The sequence below is a fragment of the Pomacea canaliculata genome, linkage group LG12 (assembly GCF_003073045.1).
Source record: "Pomacea canaliculata isolate SZHN2017 linkage group LG12, ASM307304v1, whole genome shotgun sequence".
Taxonomy (NCBI): domain Eukaryota; kingdom Metazoa; phylum Mollusca; class Gastropoda; order Architaenioglossa; family Ampullariidae; genus Pomacea; species Pomacea canaliculata.
The window spans coordinates 2,349,948-2,368,200 of NC_037601.1; the positions used below are offsets into that span (position 1 = coordinate 2,349,948).

The window sequence follows — 18,253 nt, forward strand, 5'->3', positions numbered from 1 at the left end:
TTTTCTTCCTTTTCTCTGTCCTTGTGATGTCCAAGTGTTGAGAAGAGTGACAATAACATTTTTGTACAAATGATAGCCTCTGAAAACAATTATTTGTTAATATAAAAACGTATAATTCGTGTAAAAACAGTTTTATTCTTTGTGCTTCTTTCCTCTTGTTTTCTTCTAATAAATCTACTTGAAAGAGGTTCATGAAGTACAAACTAAAAAACATTCTTTTTTGCAATAAGTAGTCCAGCTCTTCCATTAGGCCAACTAGAACAAGCGGAAAAGTGAGAGAAAACAAAAGGTGAGAGACGAAGAAAGAAGCTGATGACTTCAATGACTCCAGCTGTATTTATAGCAGTAGATCACATGACAGATGTGGCGACTGGAGTGGATTTGACAACAGACTTTATGCAGCTGTAATTAATATGAATCATAAGCAATCGTGTACACAATGTCCATCACACACAGAGAGACCATGAGAACATAACTATAACTATAGCTAGAGAACATAACTATAGCTAGAGAACATGACCCGGGTGGTAACACTGGCTAAATGCTACTTTTATGTTAGCTTTGTGCTTCTTGCTACACATGCCATAAGATTTTAACTCTTGTAACACGCACCAAAGTAAGTTAATGAACTCTTGTTACCTGGTTTCGTTATGAGTCATTTCCACAAAGCTGTTGACGACGTTGACTTGATGATACACGTGTATCGTTACACCGTTAAGTGACTGTGTGATACTCGTGTATCGTGATATCACTATCGTTAGGTGATTTTATGATACTCGTGCATCGTGATACTGCGGTAGCCTGCCTCAGTCATGAGACTATTCCATTCATTTAGTAAGAAAGGAGGAGTAGGGCGGTATGATGTTACTGTAGGAAACTAGACCGAAATCTTCGTTTCACTAGAAGAGCAACAGAACTTCTTCTCTGCTCAGAATTCTTGCCGGCTTTTGAGTTAAAACGAGTCAGATAAACTACCAATTTTTCCAGACAGAAAGCGATGTTTTGTTGGGTTTTGCAATGAATGCCATGAAGTTTTCTGATTTTGAATGCAAAGGCGAATCATGACTACAATTGTTCTCGAGCGATGTTAAAGTAAGGAGTATATTAGTTTTTGTTTAGTTTTCTGATAGCAACATCATTCGTCATCAAAATCATTAAAACTATTAGATAATAAACAGCACCATCCAAAGCAACAAATCACCTGCCAGTCTTACTGTACAGCGGTCTATAAGGCCACTAGTCAACGGGAAGTAATCAAGATCTCAAAGTTTGTATTGCTTACTTCCCTTTACTTTGTAGATCATGGACATTTACCGGCTCGGCACAGATTCAGATTGTGCAAACTGTGGTACCAGAACGGAGGTATTTCACTCCTTGTCGAGCTAAGCAAAAGAAAATTTGGATGGCGAACATGAAGAAGTGGACAGCCCCCTCAACAGAGCACAAAACTTCGTCAAGTTTCCACCATTCAGTTTTGCACCGTGTACAGCTGGTGCCAGTGATGATGATGATCACGGGGCCATCTCTCTGACTTGTTCGCTTGCTTACCTTCCTCAACCTTCTAATGATCAGGCCCCCATTCCAAGCGCAGTCGCCTCCAAACTACTAGCTTCCTGTGACCTTTACATACAATACATACAACTGCCAAACCTGGTCAAATGTTCGATGATAAATAAGTACATCCATACGGCGGCAGACCACAATGCGGAATCAAAGACCAATCTGAATGCTTTTCGTTTTTTTTTTTTTTTTTTTTTGCAGATATCAATAGATATAAACGATATAATCTAACCTGTAACTTTAACCTCCCTCCCCCCTAAACCGATCGATTAATTAATTATCCGCTACCAAAGTACGCGATTTGCACCTGCGATCAGCGAGCGCCGTAACAGTGTATGACGTCACGTTGGTACACCATTCACAACATTGCCGGCCAACACCAATCAGAGCGACAATTTGGATTATTCGGACATTGAAAGTCTGATTTCTCGTGCTAAAGTAGTTTTCCCAACCATGAGAAATTCAAACTGTCAGAATGATCCGAACTGTCACTTATTCTATCTGATTGATAGAGTTGGGTAACGGGTGCAGACTTGGGCACAGCACATGTAAATAGCCTAGTAACCTGCCCTGCAGGATCTGTCCCAACTGTCCCCTGTCATAAGTCCTACGCACACTTCACCCCACCTCACCTCTCGTATGTACGACGAAATACAGAAACACAACACTGTCAGGCGGGTTGCCGCAGATGAAGGTGAAGGTGGAGACTTGATCTTCAGCTGTAGCTAAGATGAACAGCTGAGACATTTGACCCCTGAAGTCACAGGGCTGGTGAGCGAAGACCTAACCATAACATCATCGCAGATACTGTAACTTCCTTCAATGCCTCCATGTTTTCAAGGTGTGTCTGATGAAAGTTTCCCACGACTTTTCTGTCATCATGTTGGAGTTGCTGTGCATCAATCTGTTATACTTATAGTAGTTACCCTGTACGTATAGTAGTTACCAGTCTATTGCGCTGTGCGTAAAGTAGTTACCAGTGTATTCAGACTGCACTTATGGTAGTTATACCTTGTACGTATAGTAGTTACCATTCTATTGCACTGTACTTATAGTAGTTACCAGTCAACCAGTGTATTCAGACTGTAGGTATAGTAGTTACCCTGTACTTATAGTAGTTACCAGTGTACTCAGACTGTACTTATAGTAGTTACCCTGTACGTATATAGTAGATACCAGTGTATTGACTGTACCTATAGTAGTCACCAGTGTATTGACTGTACCTATAGTAGTCACCAGTGTATTGACTGTACCTATAGTAGTCACCAGTGTATTCAGACTGTAGGTATAGTAGTTACCCTGTACTTATAGTAGTTACCAGTGTACTCAGACTGTACTTATAGTAGTTACCCTGTACGTATATAGTAGATACCAGTGTATTGACTGTACCTATAGTAGTCACCAGTGTATTGACTGTACCTATAGTAGTCACCAGTGTATTCAGACTGTAGGTATAGTAGTTACCCTGTACTTATAGTAGTTACCAGTGTACTCAGACTGTACGTATAGTAGTCACCAGTGTATTCAGACTGTACTGATACTAACCCAGTCTACTGCAGGCTCCGACGGTTACAGCCAGCACGTGCTGACAGTTACACAATCTGTTGCTGGCTGGCATTTACCCTGAACAAATAGTACCACTCCACCCTCCCCAGTCCCCTCCAGCTAGCAGCCGCTAGCCTTATCATCACTACTCCAATGCGCCGCAGCGACAAGTACAGTGAAACACTAGCGGGTATATTCGGGTGGGACTTCACGTAACCGACTGTACGAGCTGTGGTCGATATGGCGGAGCGGAGCCAGCCTGTCGTTGTTTGTCGATTTGATGGGATCCTGGCTGATCACTTACACACACTGAGCAGGCGGTCATCGCTAATGACCCGGCACTCTTCTGTGTTCGACCTCTCGCCGAGCGGCCAGCAGCTGGCAGGTTGCCTTATCACCAGGCTCCTCACGTCCGTCCTCGCACAGCGGGACCTGTCTTCACAGGAGCAGCTCCATCCATCCGTCAGCCCCCATCAGGCTCCGGAATATGCCGCGCCACATTTTTATTATTATTATTTTAATCTGATCAGCATTTGTGACATCGACAGGGAGGAAGAGCCAGACGCGCTCCATCCGGATTCGCTTGAAAGCCTCCATCGATCAGGTACCCGCCTTAATTGTCGATCTCCGGCAACAGCGTGACTACCGCGCGTCACGTGACGTCTTCAAGGCGCGCGATGAGTCCGAGCAACAACAAACGCGCGCAGTGTGTAAACAAGCAAACAAACCAGCAAACCCGCGGCCAATCGACACATTCAGTCGCCTTGATGCACGCACGGGGCAGGTTGCTGACAGGCCGTGTCTGGCTGTGACGGCAGCAGCCGGCAGCCCACCTGTTTGAATGCAGCACAGATACGTGGAGCCGACAACAGGCGTAACGGGATGCCGCTAGTCACGCATGCGTGCTGTAACCTTTGACCTCGTGTCAGCAGCGTGTGGCCAGGCGATCACAGAGCTTGGGTGTCGGAGTACTTTCGTGCGGATATGCGCTTTCCTTTTTGGAAATACGAGTGGCTGACATTCTCGGGGTGTTTTCAAGTTCGATTACTCTCCCAGCCAGGAGCAGCGGTGGAGGAGAGGCCAAGATGCCAGCAATCTTCAGTTCCGAGCGGAAGATGTGCGATCGAGACGTTTAGTGGCATTTCCCTGGCGGGTAAGTCTACATCACTCCCACCAGCACATGATTCGTGGGCAGGTGAGGGCTTCACGCGTGATTGTTTGGCTTACTAACCACCTCGGGCCTCAAATGAGCTTTCATGGAGTGGGTCGTAGGTGAGGATGGCTAGACTAATGCTCTTAGTGTCTTGTGACAGCGTTAACGGCGAACCCATCACGGCTACCGACTGGTGGATAGACATATCGACAGCAGTTAAGTGAATGCAGATGAAACTGGCTTAGAGTTCGAGGTCACAGATGTGTTTTGTCTGCGGTGCATCCTTGGTGTAATCCAACGGCTAATTAGTGTGTTCATTTTTGATGACTTTGTTGATGCTGCACTGATCGTATCAGGACACGCCCCAGTGTGAGGCCTATAGGTGCTTCTCTGTTCACAGCATGGCATTGTGGCACTGTAAAAATTAAAAAAAAATAAAAAAACAACCTCATCTCACCTTTTGGAAGTTTTATTTTCAAAGGGTTAGAAGTATCAGTACTAAAAAAAAAAGTTGTATATACATGCTTTAAAAAAAAAATTCCTAGATTATCCAAGTGCCATACATTTAAAATCATTCATGTAATAGTGTTTGAACTCATTTAATTTTTGTGTTTACCTTGCACAAATAACTAAGTTGTTGTATTATTCTTGAATGGAACAACTGTAAAATAACAATGAATTCTTTATAAGTACTTATGGAAGAGCACTATAAATAATACATTGTGGTCCTTCATAAGCAGTGTACTTTGACCTTTTGTCGCTGACCCTTTGTATGCCTGTATGTCAGCATGTGGGACATGTACTGCACACTAGCTGTACTGTCTGACTAGAAGTGGAAGAACAAGGAAAAGCTCAGTTTCATGTGGGATAGTAGAGGGAGGGATGCATAATACAAACCTGTATCCATAGGCAAAGGTGCCCTGGTGTAAAGAAACATATAACAGTGTTTGCAGGGTCTGGACACTGCTTTATAAGTTCAGAAACAATATGCTTCTCCTTGAGTTCCTCATTTTGCCCTGGGGAAACAACTTATAGCTTCATAACTATGGCCTCTGAGAAGGTAATTTCAGCATATTTATAAAATTGTATTGTTTGCAAAAATAACTTTATTGTGCAGCTTGACTATGAATATGCAAGCAGCATTATATTATATTTTAGCTAAGAGGAAAAGCAAATTGTAGCCAGGGAGTGGTATGACAATGTACTTTACTGACTGATCGTTGGTATGCATGACCTGTACTATTACAAAATGCAGAGAATAGCAGATTACGTTCCATTGTGTGTTCTATTGAGAGAAAGCTGGCAGTTCTCATCCCAAGAGGGGCAATGTACCTCTGGGGGCTAACTGAGGAGTGGGGTTTTACTGCTTGGATCTATGGGTGGAGAACTCACCTGCCAGATTAGCAGCTGCTCTGAAGGAATGAGCATCTTCCACATTCTGTAGATATGTTGAACCACCTACTTCTCCTGTGGATTTAGGCAATGGGAGCTTTGAGAGGTTCACAGACAGGAACTTTGTACCCATCATGACTGAATAAGTTTAACATGCTCAGTGCATTAGACCCAATTTAGAGAATGCTAGTGGCTGTCCCTTGGGTGTGGGAAGGGGTTCCATGTATATTCAGATAAGAACGGCATCAGGCTATGCTGTTCTCATCCCAGATATTGGTGGCTGCTCTATATATATATACACAATGACAACATCTGTTGGTCTGAAGAAGTACAGTTAAAGTACATTTAGACTTGTACATAATGAATAAGAATGCAAATGTATTCAACATTGAAATGCGTGTGTGAGAACCTCCTAAAGCATATAGTGAAAACACCAAGTCTTAGATCATAGATAATAATATAAATATGTATTTATACAGAATTGTAATGTATGTATGTGCATATGTGCAGGCAAGTAGTTGCATTGCTGGTTAGAGGTTGGATGGCTGAGCGTTGAATAGCTTTCTTTTATAGTGCTGGGTGTTGAAATAGAATGTACCTAACACTTTGAAGGGGCAAGGGGTAGAGGCAGAGGAAGAATGACATGTTACAAGGTGTAATTTTGCTCTGTTCTTGCCAGGTAACCAGTCATCATGAGTAGACACATCACAGATCACAAAGTTACCTGTCAAAATCAACAGCACTGTGCTAGTAAAAGCAGAACATGGCATTATATGCACATAAAGCATATTCATTGGTGGGGTTGGCATTATAATTAGGGGATGATTACCATTCCAGTTTACGTGTGTGTGTATTAAATTCTTGATAGGGAACCAATGAACTATACAGAGGTTAAAAATTTAAAGTTATGGTAGTTAAGTAGTGGTGAGGTTGGGGTTATTGTTGGTGGCTAAAAGGTAGGGAAGTTTATCTACCAAATAGGAGAGTTAAAAAAGTTAAATCGGATTTTGTGGCTCTGAAAAAAATTACCTATTAAAAAAGAATTTGGTTAGAAACCAGGCTACCCTAGTGAAACTGGAACCTTCCTGTCATGTATAATCACCTGCACATTCCTGAATAGCTTTTTCAGTCCTTGTCATGACAGTACTCTGTGAGAGAGAGAAAAAGAGAGAGACAATGAGATAGCAAAAGAAAATTGAAAGAATGCAGGTTGCCAAAAATTTCTGTACTTTGAGCCTGACCTTGTCATTACAGCTGCTGTAAAGTGTTCTACTTTCCAATCAGTTGTAGCATCTGATACAATCTTAATCAGTCCCACAGTCTTATTCAGTCACTGGGGTACTGCTGACACATGAATAGCTTCAGGTAATGTTAAAATGTTTATCTGTGCATTTTTTCGGTTATCTTGTTTTAGGTTACTCACTCCCATCCATTGCTTCTGGAAAGTAGCTGTGGACTGAGTGCTTCACCACACTATGGTGCCCACAGAATAAAAAACATGTTTCACCGCTTTTTGTTTTCTCGTAGAGCATGAGCTGCTTTAAAAAAAAAAAAGTGTTTTATTTGAGATATGTACTTTATGAAGAGTGTACAAGAGAAAGCGTCATAAAGAACTGATGAGCTCATTCTTTCAGAGTATGTTAGCATGAACACTCTCTTTCCATAAGCCATGTCATGACATGTATAAAAGATAAAAGGTTAAAGCTCCAGTAGCCTAGAGGTCATAGGGCAGCGAGTTCTTGTGTCTAGGACACCATCCTTGAACACCCAATCCTCTTCTTCTGCTGTCTTTATCTCCCGTGCTGGGTAGGCAGAGGGAGTTTTCCAAGCAGGTCTTGACCCAATAGCCTTCTGCTCCTTCGTAAAGCACACTGACTGACCACTAAGACATCCTCACTCTCCAGACTCCAGACCTATAAGGCCTAAAGTGAGTTCTGTGATCCAAACACCAGTGTGACGGACACACAATTGTTGGAATGCTAGCCTTATCTGATTTTGATTGGCATGTCTTCTGCTGACAATAGATGATGTTCTACACTCTACAGTGACTTCATATTTTTTAAAAAATAAGTGGAATATAAACAGATTGTTTTCTTTCCTAACAACTACTATAAATAGTAAATATGGCTATATGACTGATGCTAGTTTGATTGAAAGGGCAGACAAAGTTATCTATAAGAATTAATGAATTATTCAAATTAAGAAGGAAGTGTGTAACAGGGCTGTAGCATTTAAGTGTGTGGTATTTCCTCGCCTAGCACTTGTCTTCCAGACACATAGAACGTACACTGTCACACATGAAGTAAGAAATGATGTTGCATCTTTAAGTAGTTCTGTGAAAAGGTTGACCAAAGAAAGTAGGACATTTTTCTGGGGTTTAAGATTTATGTGTAGTGCAGGCATATTGAGAGCTGTGTCATATACAACACATCTCAATAACAAGGAATATAGCAACCCACATTTGCAATAATTTGTGAAGGATACTTTAAAAATGTATTTGTGTGTGAGAGAGAGAGATAGAGAAATGAGGAAGACTTAACGCCAGGTCTGTACAACAAATTGATCACTGTTCTGCCATATATAGCTATAACTAGCATAAGATAGGTGATAGAAGTTCGTATATTAAAGTATATTGTTAAAATAACAATTATCAAGAATTTACAGATCTCTTATTGTTCAGTAATTTATAAATGTCCTGATTGTGGGTCATGTCATACAAAGCATTTTAAGATCTGTTTGTTTTGTTTTTGGTTTTCCTTGTAGGCTGAGTTCAGCATCAGCAGGTGGACTTTATCAACATTGTCTTTAAGGAAACAGGTGTGTGGCCCTGCTGTCAGTGTTGTACTGGTGTCACAGAGATGCAGCAGCTTTTGTTATGGTGCATGCTTCCTGAATAAGTGCACAATGCTGTTGGCAGAATATAGGCTGCATGCTACTTCTTGAGGAGCAGCCTCATTTTGCCATTGCTGTGAGCAAAGTGTTCTCTGGCTCAGACAGATCATCTTGAGTCTCTAACAAGAAATCCTGTGGGAGCTTCTATTCTCAAGCAGTATGCCACCTTCACCTGGGTCAGTGGTTCATGCTCAAGAACATATTTTCAGAAGGGAGAGCAGCTGTATTGGGTAGCAGCCACTGACCCTTACCCCCTCCCTTTTTTTAATTCCATCTCAACCATTTAGAGGAATTGAGAGTGTTGAAGATGGGAGCAGTAAACGGCTGTTTTATTCCTCAACATCAAGGTGATTCTGTGGAGTACAGAGGTTCTTATAAAGGACCCAGACTGAAGAAACATCGTCGAAATCTCAGTGCAACTTTTAATCTGACTGCAGTCGATGATGACATGGATGTACATAATTACGTGAACATTAATGCAGCAACTGAAGAAGAATTGATGACGTTACCTGGTGTGGATCGAGTTATTGCTAAAAACATCATAGAGTACAGACGGCAGATTGGTGGTTTTCGGCGAGTCGAGGACTTAGCTTTAGTTTCAGGAGTTGGGGCAGAGAAACTAAATCAGATACGTTCTGATGTGAACATCATATCACGGCCATTGCCAGGCTCACGAGACAGCTCTATGCGAGAAAGTCGACAGGACAGTGAAAGTATTCGTGAGACCAAGAACTCGCGTGGAGGAAGTGCTCAACACTTGATAGTCAACATCAACTCTGCCAACATTTTTCAGCTCATAAAAATAAAAGGTTTAGGAATGACTATGGCTGAGAACATAGTCACCTACAGAGAAAAAAATGGGCCCTTTTCGTCTGTTGATGAGGTGGTAAAAGTTAAAGGCATTGGGCCTGGCATCCTTAGTGCTATTCGTCCACACCTGACTGTTACTGATTCAACAGGTAATGAATCCTCTCCATCATCTCCCACACCACCAAGCTCAAAGCAGTATCCTCACCTGAATGGTGGCACAAATATGACCCATGAAAATGTCCCATCACCACGCTTGCCCTCACAGCAAAGTGTTGATCAAAAGATTGACAACCATAAGGACCTGAGCACATCCTTAGTAAATTTGCTGCAGGTGCTCGGCCCATTGGCTGAAGTACCCAAGCGCCCAGAAATTTTACAGCCTTTTAATTTCAAGCACAACAACAAAAGGGCTCTGAGACTGGCTTCCTGGAACCTCCAGGAGTGTTCACTAGACAAAGTTAGTAATCCTGGGGTGAAGGATGTCATCTGTATGACCATCCTCGAAAATGGGTTAGTTCCCTTTTTTACTCTTTTCAAAATTGAGGTTTTGGATTATAACTGTGGTATAATAAAACAAAATATTGTGTTGAGATTATATATTAAAACAAATCTTGCTACCTCTCACCTGCTAGTATACAGGTGTTGCTTCATCTCATTTGGTAGTACACAGATGTTGCTATGCAGTAGTTAGCAGTCCTTAGTTGCAAGCAGAAAATTTTATTGCATATCTATTGCTGTGCAAGTATTATAAAAATCTTTCCATTTTGTTCTTTTAAGACAAACTTTCTTATTTTGAATAAGTTGTAGCAAACACAATATTAACCAGGTGAAAATAAATCTTATTACAATATGACGATCAATAGATCTGGGCTTAGTTTCAGTTAATGCCAATTCTGTACTTAAGGACATTTAAATCTTAAGTTGTAGGTTTGTCTTTTAGGTTTCCTTTCCTCATTTGACAATTTCAAAATCATCATGTCACCCACAGCTACACACGTAGCAGACATCAGCAAACTGTGGGCACAGTCACAATTGAAGTTCAAGCCATCACAGTAGAGTTAATCATACAAGAATACTTGGCATAAACCATTTGTTCATGTGTGCAGGTTTGGAATAATAGCAGTACAGGAACTGTCACATGACAAGGCATTGGAAGAAGTAAGTTCTGTATGCTGCATCTGTTTACATGATATCAGAGAGAAAGAAGTCGTAAGAAGTAATGAAATATTGTACATGTGCACTTTGAGATAGACTGTGAATGTGCATGTGTGGGCACATATACCCCAGCTTCAACTTCCCATGTTGTCACACATGTTAGCTTGCTGTACATCACCTGGGAACTTCCTGGGCCCAACAACACTTTTCACCTTTTGCCATGCATGAGACTCACCTTTAAATCCCATCTTAGAATGATGCAACCCACATTGTGCATGTATGTGTGCATGTACACATTTGCATACATATCCTCTCACTACACTTTCCCCACTGTAACTCTCAGACCACTGTAACATTTAGCAGCAAGTATAGGCGGTCCTCGGGTTACGTCAGTCCCGATTTACGATGTTTCGTGGTTACGATTGACGTTATAATCGTCGTAACACGAACTTTGTGTTTTTTTTATTACTGTTTATTATTCCTTTTTCATTTCATTATTAAACTATTTTTTTATAAGTTTTTTGATAATTACTGTGTTAGGATAAGATTTATGTACAATATGTACATACGTTCCGACTTAGAGTGAAAATCGGTTTACAACTCGACATAGGAACAGAACAGTGTCGTAAGTCGAGGACTGCCTGTACAGCCATCTAGCATTCTTGCTGCCATGTTAAATTTTCTTGGTAGATGCCAAAAAGTTAGTGCATGAATAGATGGATACTATTCTCATAGAGACATGAAGAGAGTATGTGGTTTTTTTTTTTTTTTTTTTTTTGTTTTTTTTTTTTTTTTTTAAGGACATCACATAGCTTAAATATATTATAAAGTTTATGTGCTTGTGACATAATCATATTTCACAGATTTGCCAAGAACTGAATCACCCTTCTTTGCCAAATGTTAAAAAGTGGCAGGGACATCGAGGAAATTGGAGGTGTGCTGTGTCTCAGGTGGCAGGTAGAATGTTTCGAGTGAGTTGTTATTCATTTGTCAGATGTTTGCTGCGTCTCTGGTGGACGGTAGAATATTTCAAGAAGCTTGTTTTTACTTTCTGAACAACATCTCTTTTTACTCCTATCTCATTTTTGAAATATGAAGGCATGAAAAGTATTTAGCACAAACTAAATTTGATCAAGTCAAGTTGAAAGCTTGTTTGGACATAAAAATAACAAGTAAAGCTATGTCACTCATATCATGGAGTTGACTCATATATATTTTCTGGAAATGTTATATCAGCCTGCTAATTTGATAGTTTCTGTATCGCAGTTGTCTTTTGCCATGTCCCCATCTCATTCCAAAATTATTTTGATTTTGTTCAGGAAAGTAGATATCGTGAAGTTTATTCAGGCTTGCTTGCTAGTAAACAGAAAATTTCTAGCACTTGTACAAAGAAGACCAAAAATTTGTTGTCAGCTATAGTATTTGTCTGTTTCTCTTTCAGACTGTGGAGTACAATGGATTTTTGTATGATATCTCTCAGAAAATTGAGTTAGTAAGTGCCAAGCTTCTTGAGAAAACTAAAAAGAAAGCTCCCTTTGCTCGCATGCCCTATCTTGGGTTTTTTAAGGTAAGGCCCCCTTCAGAATTATTTTTCTTAATCTATTATGCATTTCCCAAAACAAAAAAGCTATTGCTGAATGCCTGTATTTCCAGCCTTGTATGATAAAATACACCATGCCATTTGCTGATGCTTATATTTATTGTATATTTAACCCTGGGTTGGTTTGTAGTCTTTTCCCCCCAGCATATTGAGCTCACCTCCACAAATTTTTTTTCTTGTTATTATTATTTGACTGTTTATATGAAAATGTTAAAGCACAAAAAATAATGTAGCTATGTATGATATGAGCCACCTATAATGAAGACAATGAATGGGAAAAACTGTTTAGAGTGAGAAAAGAATGTACATAATATTTGTAGATACCTTGCTTTGTCGTGGCCCACAAGAGTGTTTACATAGACACTTGTAACAAACCAAAGATTTATAGACGCACAAGTTGGAAAAGGGTTTCATGAATAGTTTATAATTTATGATATGAAGCTGTATGGTAAGATGCAGTAAAAGTTTCTTTGTGTGCAGACACATTTGTAATAAAAAAATAATTAGTGGAGATAATCTAAATAATCACTGAGCTGCATTAAGCTGCACATCACATGATTCAAGAGAAAAGTCTCGAAGGAGATTGTGACTGGACGAGGCTGTTATTTTCATAAAGATATTGCATTATGTTGCCTATCATCTAAACTTTTTAACAATCTTTCTCTCTTTGCCAGGTGAACAAGCAGCTTGACTGTGTGGTTGTAAGCATACATCTAAAGGCAGCAGGTCTGGAAGGAGAAAATTCTGGCCGCACAAGGGAAGAAGTGGCCCTTATGGCTGATGTTCTAGACTGCCTGTCTGACAATATTCCTGGTAGGTAATGCCCACCAGCATCGGACGGTGCACAGACTAAAACCATTTAATTTCAGCAGTGCATTGATCTCGGTAGATACGGATGAGCCTGTATATTTTGTTTGTCCTTTTAGACATTAATCATAATGAAAAGTTGGTAAAGAAAGATGCTTTTGACTAACTACTGACAAAATGGTATTTGGGTGCTCAGAAATTAGTAGTATTTTAACACTACTGTATTTAGGAAAACAATTTCCAGTGTGTCCCTAAGAACACAGAACTAAACACTACTCGTGTAAATTAGCTGATTTCTGACTTTCAGGTGAAAAGGATGTTATCATAGCTGGTGACTTCAACCTGGAGCCCGATGCTGAAGGTAGAGTTACCATGAGATGTATAGATTCGTATCGTAAGTTGGCAATCGTGTATTATTGCTGACTATCATTGTATGTTATTGTTGATAATTGTCATGTACTATTTTCATTGCCATCATTATCTTCAGTCCTTTAATCATAGCTGGCTGTTAGAAAATACTGATGACTGTACCATCAACTCTCAACGCTCTCTAGCCATTTCCCCTTTTCTATGATCTGCTGAGTAAAGTCTGCATACTGTTTCTTCCACTTGCCTCTACCTTCTACCTCTCTGAACTGTTCCCTGTGAGGAAGTGGATAACCAAGTGAACAGAACATTGGCATCTGGAGGCCAGTGGCATATGTACCTGTTAGTTTGATACCCATGTGGCACAATGTACCTCTAGTCATTGCAACGTTCTGATGGTCTCGAGATGTGCTCATATGACATCAGTTTGCATCTTTTAACTGCATTCAAGACTCTCAGAGCGCCCCACCATGATTACCTGTTTAAAAAAGTGCTTTATGTTGGTCAAAAAACACATCCAGTTGGTGCTGAACAAGATAACCTGAACTGTGAACAGTCAATAAACACACAAAAGCCTAGGCTGCCAGGCAGACTTGCATTTCAGAATATTGGTGGGTGCTTTGTGATAAATTGATGAATATTATTTAAACAGAATTCACCAGGCTGAGGGCAAAGGGTTACAAAAACTGCATTGGTACAAATGTTCCAACCAACATCAGCAGAAGTAACACGGATGGCAGCCAGTGCTTTGACAACATCTGGATCAGTAAACAGACTCAGGCTTTGTGGACTGGTCAGTTGTCTTTTATGTGTCTTTAAGGTCAAAATGTGAGGATGTGTTCGGTAAACATATCTGCCTATTTGCATGTATATATGTGTTTATTTATCCACAGCCAAATGATGCTTATCTTTTTTTATGAATACAACTTTATTCATCCACAAGGGCAATTAAAAATAGTGCTCGTACTAGATAATACATAGATATTGACATAATTTCTCTCTCACACACACACACACACCTTCCAGAAACAGTAGATACAGTTGATTACCTTAGATCACCTCAGGCTTGTACAAGATCACAGCTAAAAGAGTTTATCAAGTGAATGGCACATGGAATGAACTGCGGTGATGATTGGTTCTGCATACAGGCATCGCATACCTACAGCCAGACTGCAAGAGTGAAAACTCGCATGCAAACACGTGATCAGACATACAGAAGATGCATGATGCCTTCCTAAGGAGTTGCTGATGACATAAGGCTGCCAAATCCCTCTGCCTTATCCAGGTGATCTTGGAACAGATATTAAATAGGGATACAAGACTGTTCCTGTTCAAGGAAGAGGTTGTGGAACCAAGAGATGAAAGAAAAAGTGATGACACTTTCAATGAAGGACTAATAGAACGAGTGAGGATGACAGAGCTGACAGAGAAAGATCTGAATTTCCATAGTAGGTACAGAGGTTGTTGGCTCTTAGGGAGGATCATGTCAGTCTTGGTGTCCCATTTAAGCTTGCTATCAAAGATGGTACCTAAATATTTATAACAGTCGACTATCTCGATGGCATCATCATCGATAGTGCCAATGACTGCCTCAGGCTTGTTTGTCCAAAAGTTGAAAAATCATATCCTTTGAGGCATTCACGATAAGGAAGTGTTTATCACACCAGTTTACAGAGTCAGAACTCTACTGCAAACATATTCACTATCACATAAGTGACAGCAAGGCAGTCATCAGCAAATTTTATAAGAAATCTCTTATCTGTAGGGCATCTACAGCTGTTAGTATATAGTAGTAGTGGAGACAATCAGCAGCCTTGAGGAACCTTTACAGGTGACAACAGGATCTGAGAGAAGACCCTTAATGGAAACTCTCTGTTGCCTGAAATGTCCTTCGAGTTCATCAACTTTGTTCTGGATGGATTGAACATTAAAAAGCAGAGCAGAAGGTAGAGGTGCAGATTTACATCTGTCTTTAAGATCAAATTTTCTTGGCCTACGCTGAACTCCTCCTCTCCTTCTTCTGCTTTTTTTTGTCGGATTGACGGTCGAGTTGTGACACTTCAAATCTAACACATGTCAATTACACAGCATGACTGCAGTCAAAAAAAATGAAGCGAATAAAAAACAAGAGCACTAGATGTCACACAAACAGAAGAGGCCATCTTTATAGTACTTGGTGATGAAATATCCTGTATGGTGCTAAATTCCTTATGTTTCCAAGCTGCAGTAAGAATGTAATTTTATTTCTATGTTCATTGACTGTCCTTGTTTCAGGTAATTCGGGTGTGGTGCGTGATGGACTGTCTAGTCACTGGATTCCTGATGGATGGAAATGGGGTGGTTTTGTTAGTAATCACTGCCCTGTGTATGTCGAACTTTATACCAACAAAGACTTGGACAAAGGTGATCTGTCTCTTGAAAAAGACAAGGATATACAATTCTTTGTGGGAGGTGACTCCTGAAAAATTAGATGTGCGAGGCCTCCCTGCTCCACCTGCCAGTATGGTGTAGCAGAGGTTCTGTGGATATTACCCTCCACTCTGTAATAAGCTTGGGCAATGACTGTGATTTCCTAGTAGCAAGAGGTTTCCTCAAAACCAGAACTCTTTTTTTGGTGGATTCGCCCTTTGTTTTGTGCAGTGGTGCTAGCACTTTCTATCAATCAGGAAAGACATTTCAGTATATTTGTAGCATTTTTTACCAACGTCAGGACATCTTCGGTGTGATTCTAGTATTTCCCACTAGTGTCACAACAAGTGCAGTGGACAGCCACATCAAGCAACAGAAAAGGTGTGCTTTAACATGCAAATCTTGTGATACATTCGTAAGTGTGGCTGTGAAACTATGGCAAGTGACTTGGATACATTCTCTGAAAGAAATTCAAGTAAATGTGGCACTTAGAATTCTTTCACTTGACGGCGGTCTGTGTCTGTGCACTTCTCGATGTGTTTCCAGAGAAAAGTTAAGTTTTGTCTTGACCTTTAACTTATGTGCCTTTCCTTCTTATTGGATGCTAGGAATGCTAGTGTATGCATGTGTGTTTGCTGTGCACATGCATGTTTGGTGTGCATGTGCATGACATAGTCACATTAGTCTTAGCTTCCTATTACAAGATCAGTTAATTAACAGACTGAAGATGCCTGTTAAGTGTATGGAGATTGTTTCCTCTCTGTATAGTCCTATTACTGCTTGTGACAACACTCAAGTACAAATACAGCCTTGTTTTAAAAATATTAAAAAGTGAAATATGATTTCACCGCTGAATTTATTTTGGAAAGTATGCTTTTTTATTTAAATAACCATTTGATGCACACTAAATCTTCTGAAAACTGTGTATTTTCTAGTGGTTAATTAAACAGGGTCAGAGATGGAGAGAGTTTTTAGTGTGTACTCTTTGTATATCACATTACACTATTCAATCACTGTAAATGTACAGGGAAGAGAAACAAAGGGATTCTGAAATGAAAAAATGTTCCCTAGGAGCTGACTGAATGGAATGACAGCCTTTGTTAAAAACCAACACAGTTTATTGGAAGGGGTGAAGAATATAATGAATTTGGGTGGGGGTTTGGTGAGTTTAAGGTGTAGGATTTGCTGTATTAAAATAACCGAATGTATCCTTTTTCACATGAACATAGCACAAAGGCTACAAGGCTACACTCAGAATGCATACTCCTTGCAACACTGATATCACTCGGACACTTTTCTTTTCAATGTAGCAATTGTAGTATTATTGTTACAGTAAAGGGGCAGAGGACATCTTTAGTCACAATGCACCATAATAGAAACAGACATCTTAGATTTGCAATTGCTGGAGAGTGAAAATTCTTAATATATTGTGTTTTGCTTTAAGTATGACGTCAATAAATTTAAAACTTTTACATACAAATGTGAATAATGAGTACTGTACTCCTGTTTAACCATGTGTTGGCCTGAAGCATCATCTGGAAAACTTGACCAATTTTTTTTCCATTGTGTCTAAAAGAAATCCTCAAATTATACAGCATTTATCAGATTTTGAAATGTTAACAGTAAATTTCCTGAAACCCCACTGTTCTCTATTTGCCATTTGGTTGGGCAGACATCCCAGAATATTAAGCATTTATCAAAAAGGTTACCACCTAGAATATATAAATGATATATTAATATCTGCTGATTTGCAAATATCTCAAGGGGACGATCAGTCACACATGGTTGTTTTGCTTATAAGCAGCTGCTATACTTCAAGCAGCAGTATATGGTTATAGTTACCAGGGTATTTACGATTCACATACATTGCACTGACAATCATTGCAGTTGTAGAGGCAAGATAGAATTTATTGTGAACACTGTTAAAAAATCTGTCTGATGTGTTTATCAGTATGCTTTCTGTGTAAGCTACTTGTATACTTTTTTAATAGCTGTACTTTAATATAGCATGGTTGTATGTAACTGTGGTCAAGATACCATCCCTGTGTAAATCACTAAGTTTTGCATTCAGCTTTTTAATAGACTCATCATGAGCAATTGTTTCAATGGTTTTTAAAAACTCTCATAACATTTACATGAGATGGTGCCTGTAGTAGATTTTGGAGAATGTCAACAGGCAATGTGTGTCAAACAGACCTATTTATTTATACGTTCAGTTTTTATACCTGCCAAGGCAGCAAACAGTAGGAGGCAGCTTCCCAGCTAAAGCTAGTACACATCTTGTCAAATAACCCTGCTAAAATAATAATGGATATTTTTCTTAAATTAGATTTTTTTTATCTTCTGTTTATTTTGTGCTGTGAGGTGAAGCTCCTGCAGAAAGGCCAGTTGCATAAGGATGGTGTGTTGTTAAGTTGTTAAGAGCATCACCTGCATGTATTGCCAGATATCAGGCACTTGTCTAAATGAGATTATAAACTGCCACAAATGCACTGTCAAGAACCTGTATCTTGTTGTCTTCTTTTTTTGGTGTGCAAGTATCTAATCAATAGAGACTAACAATG

General features: G+C 39.8%; 1 protein-coding gene across 3 annotated transcripts; it reads left to right on the forward strand.

The window, feature by feature from the left end:
* The first annotated feature begins 3,286 nt into the window (after nt 1–3,286).
* Nucleotides 3,287–18,195, forward strand: LOC112576962 (endonuclease/exonuclease/phosphatase family domain-containing protein 1-like). 3 transcript variants are annotated; one of them, XM_025259858.1, is made up of 9 exons: nt 3,287–4,258; nt 8,414–9,862; nt 10,459–10,510; nt 11,371–11,478; nt 11,949–12,074; nt 12,782–12,920; nt 13,222–13,275; nt 13,933–14,073; nt 15,555–18,195. In XM_025259858.1, the coding sequence occupies exons 2-9, from the start codon at nt 8,850–8,852 to the stop codon at nt 15,740–15,742; spliced, it is 1,821 nt and encodes a 606-aa protein (XP_025115643.1). In that variant the 5' UTR covers nt 3,287–4,258; nt 8,414–8,849; the 3' UTR covers nt 15,743–18,195. The 3 variants fall into 3 exon arrangements, with proteins under 3 accessions (XP_025115643.1, XP_025115644.1, XP_025115645.1); XM_025259859.1 differs by lacking the exon at nt 3,287–4,258 and adding an exon at nt 4,798–5,318; XM_025259860.1 differs by lacking the exon at nt 3,287–4,258 and adding an exon at nt 7,938–7,952.
* The last annotated feature ends 58 nt before the right edge of the window (nt 18,196–18,253 follow it).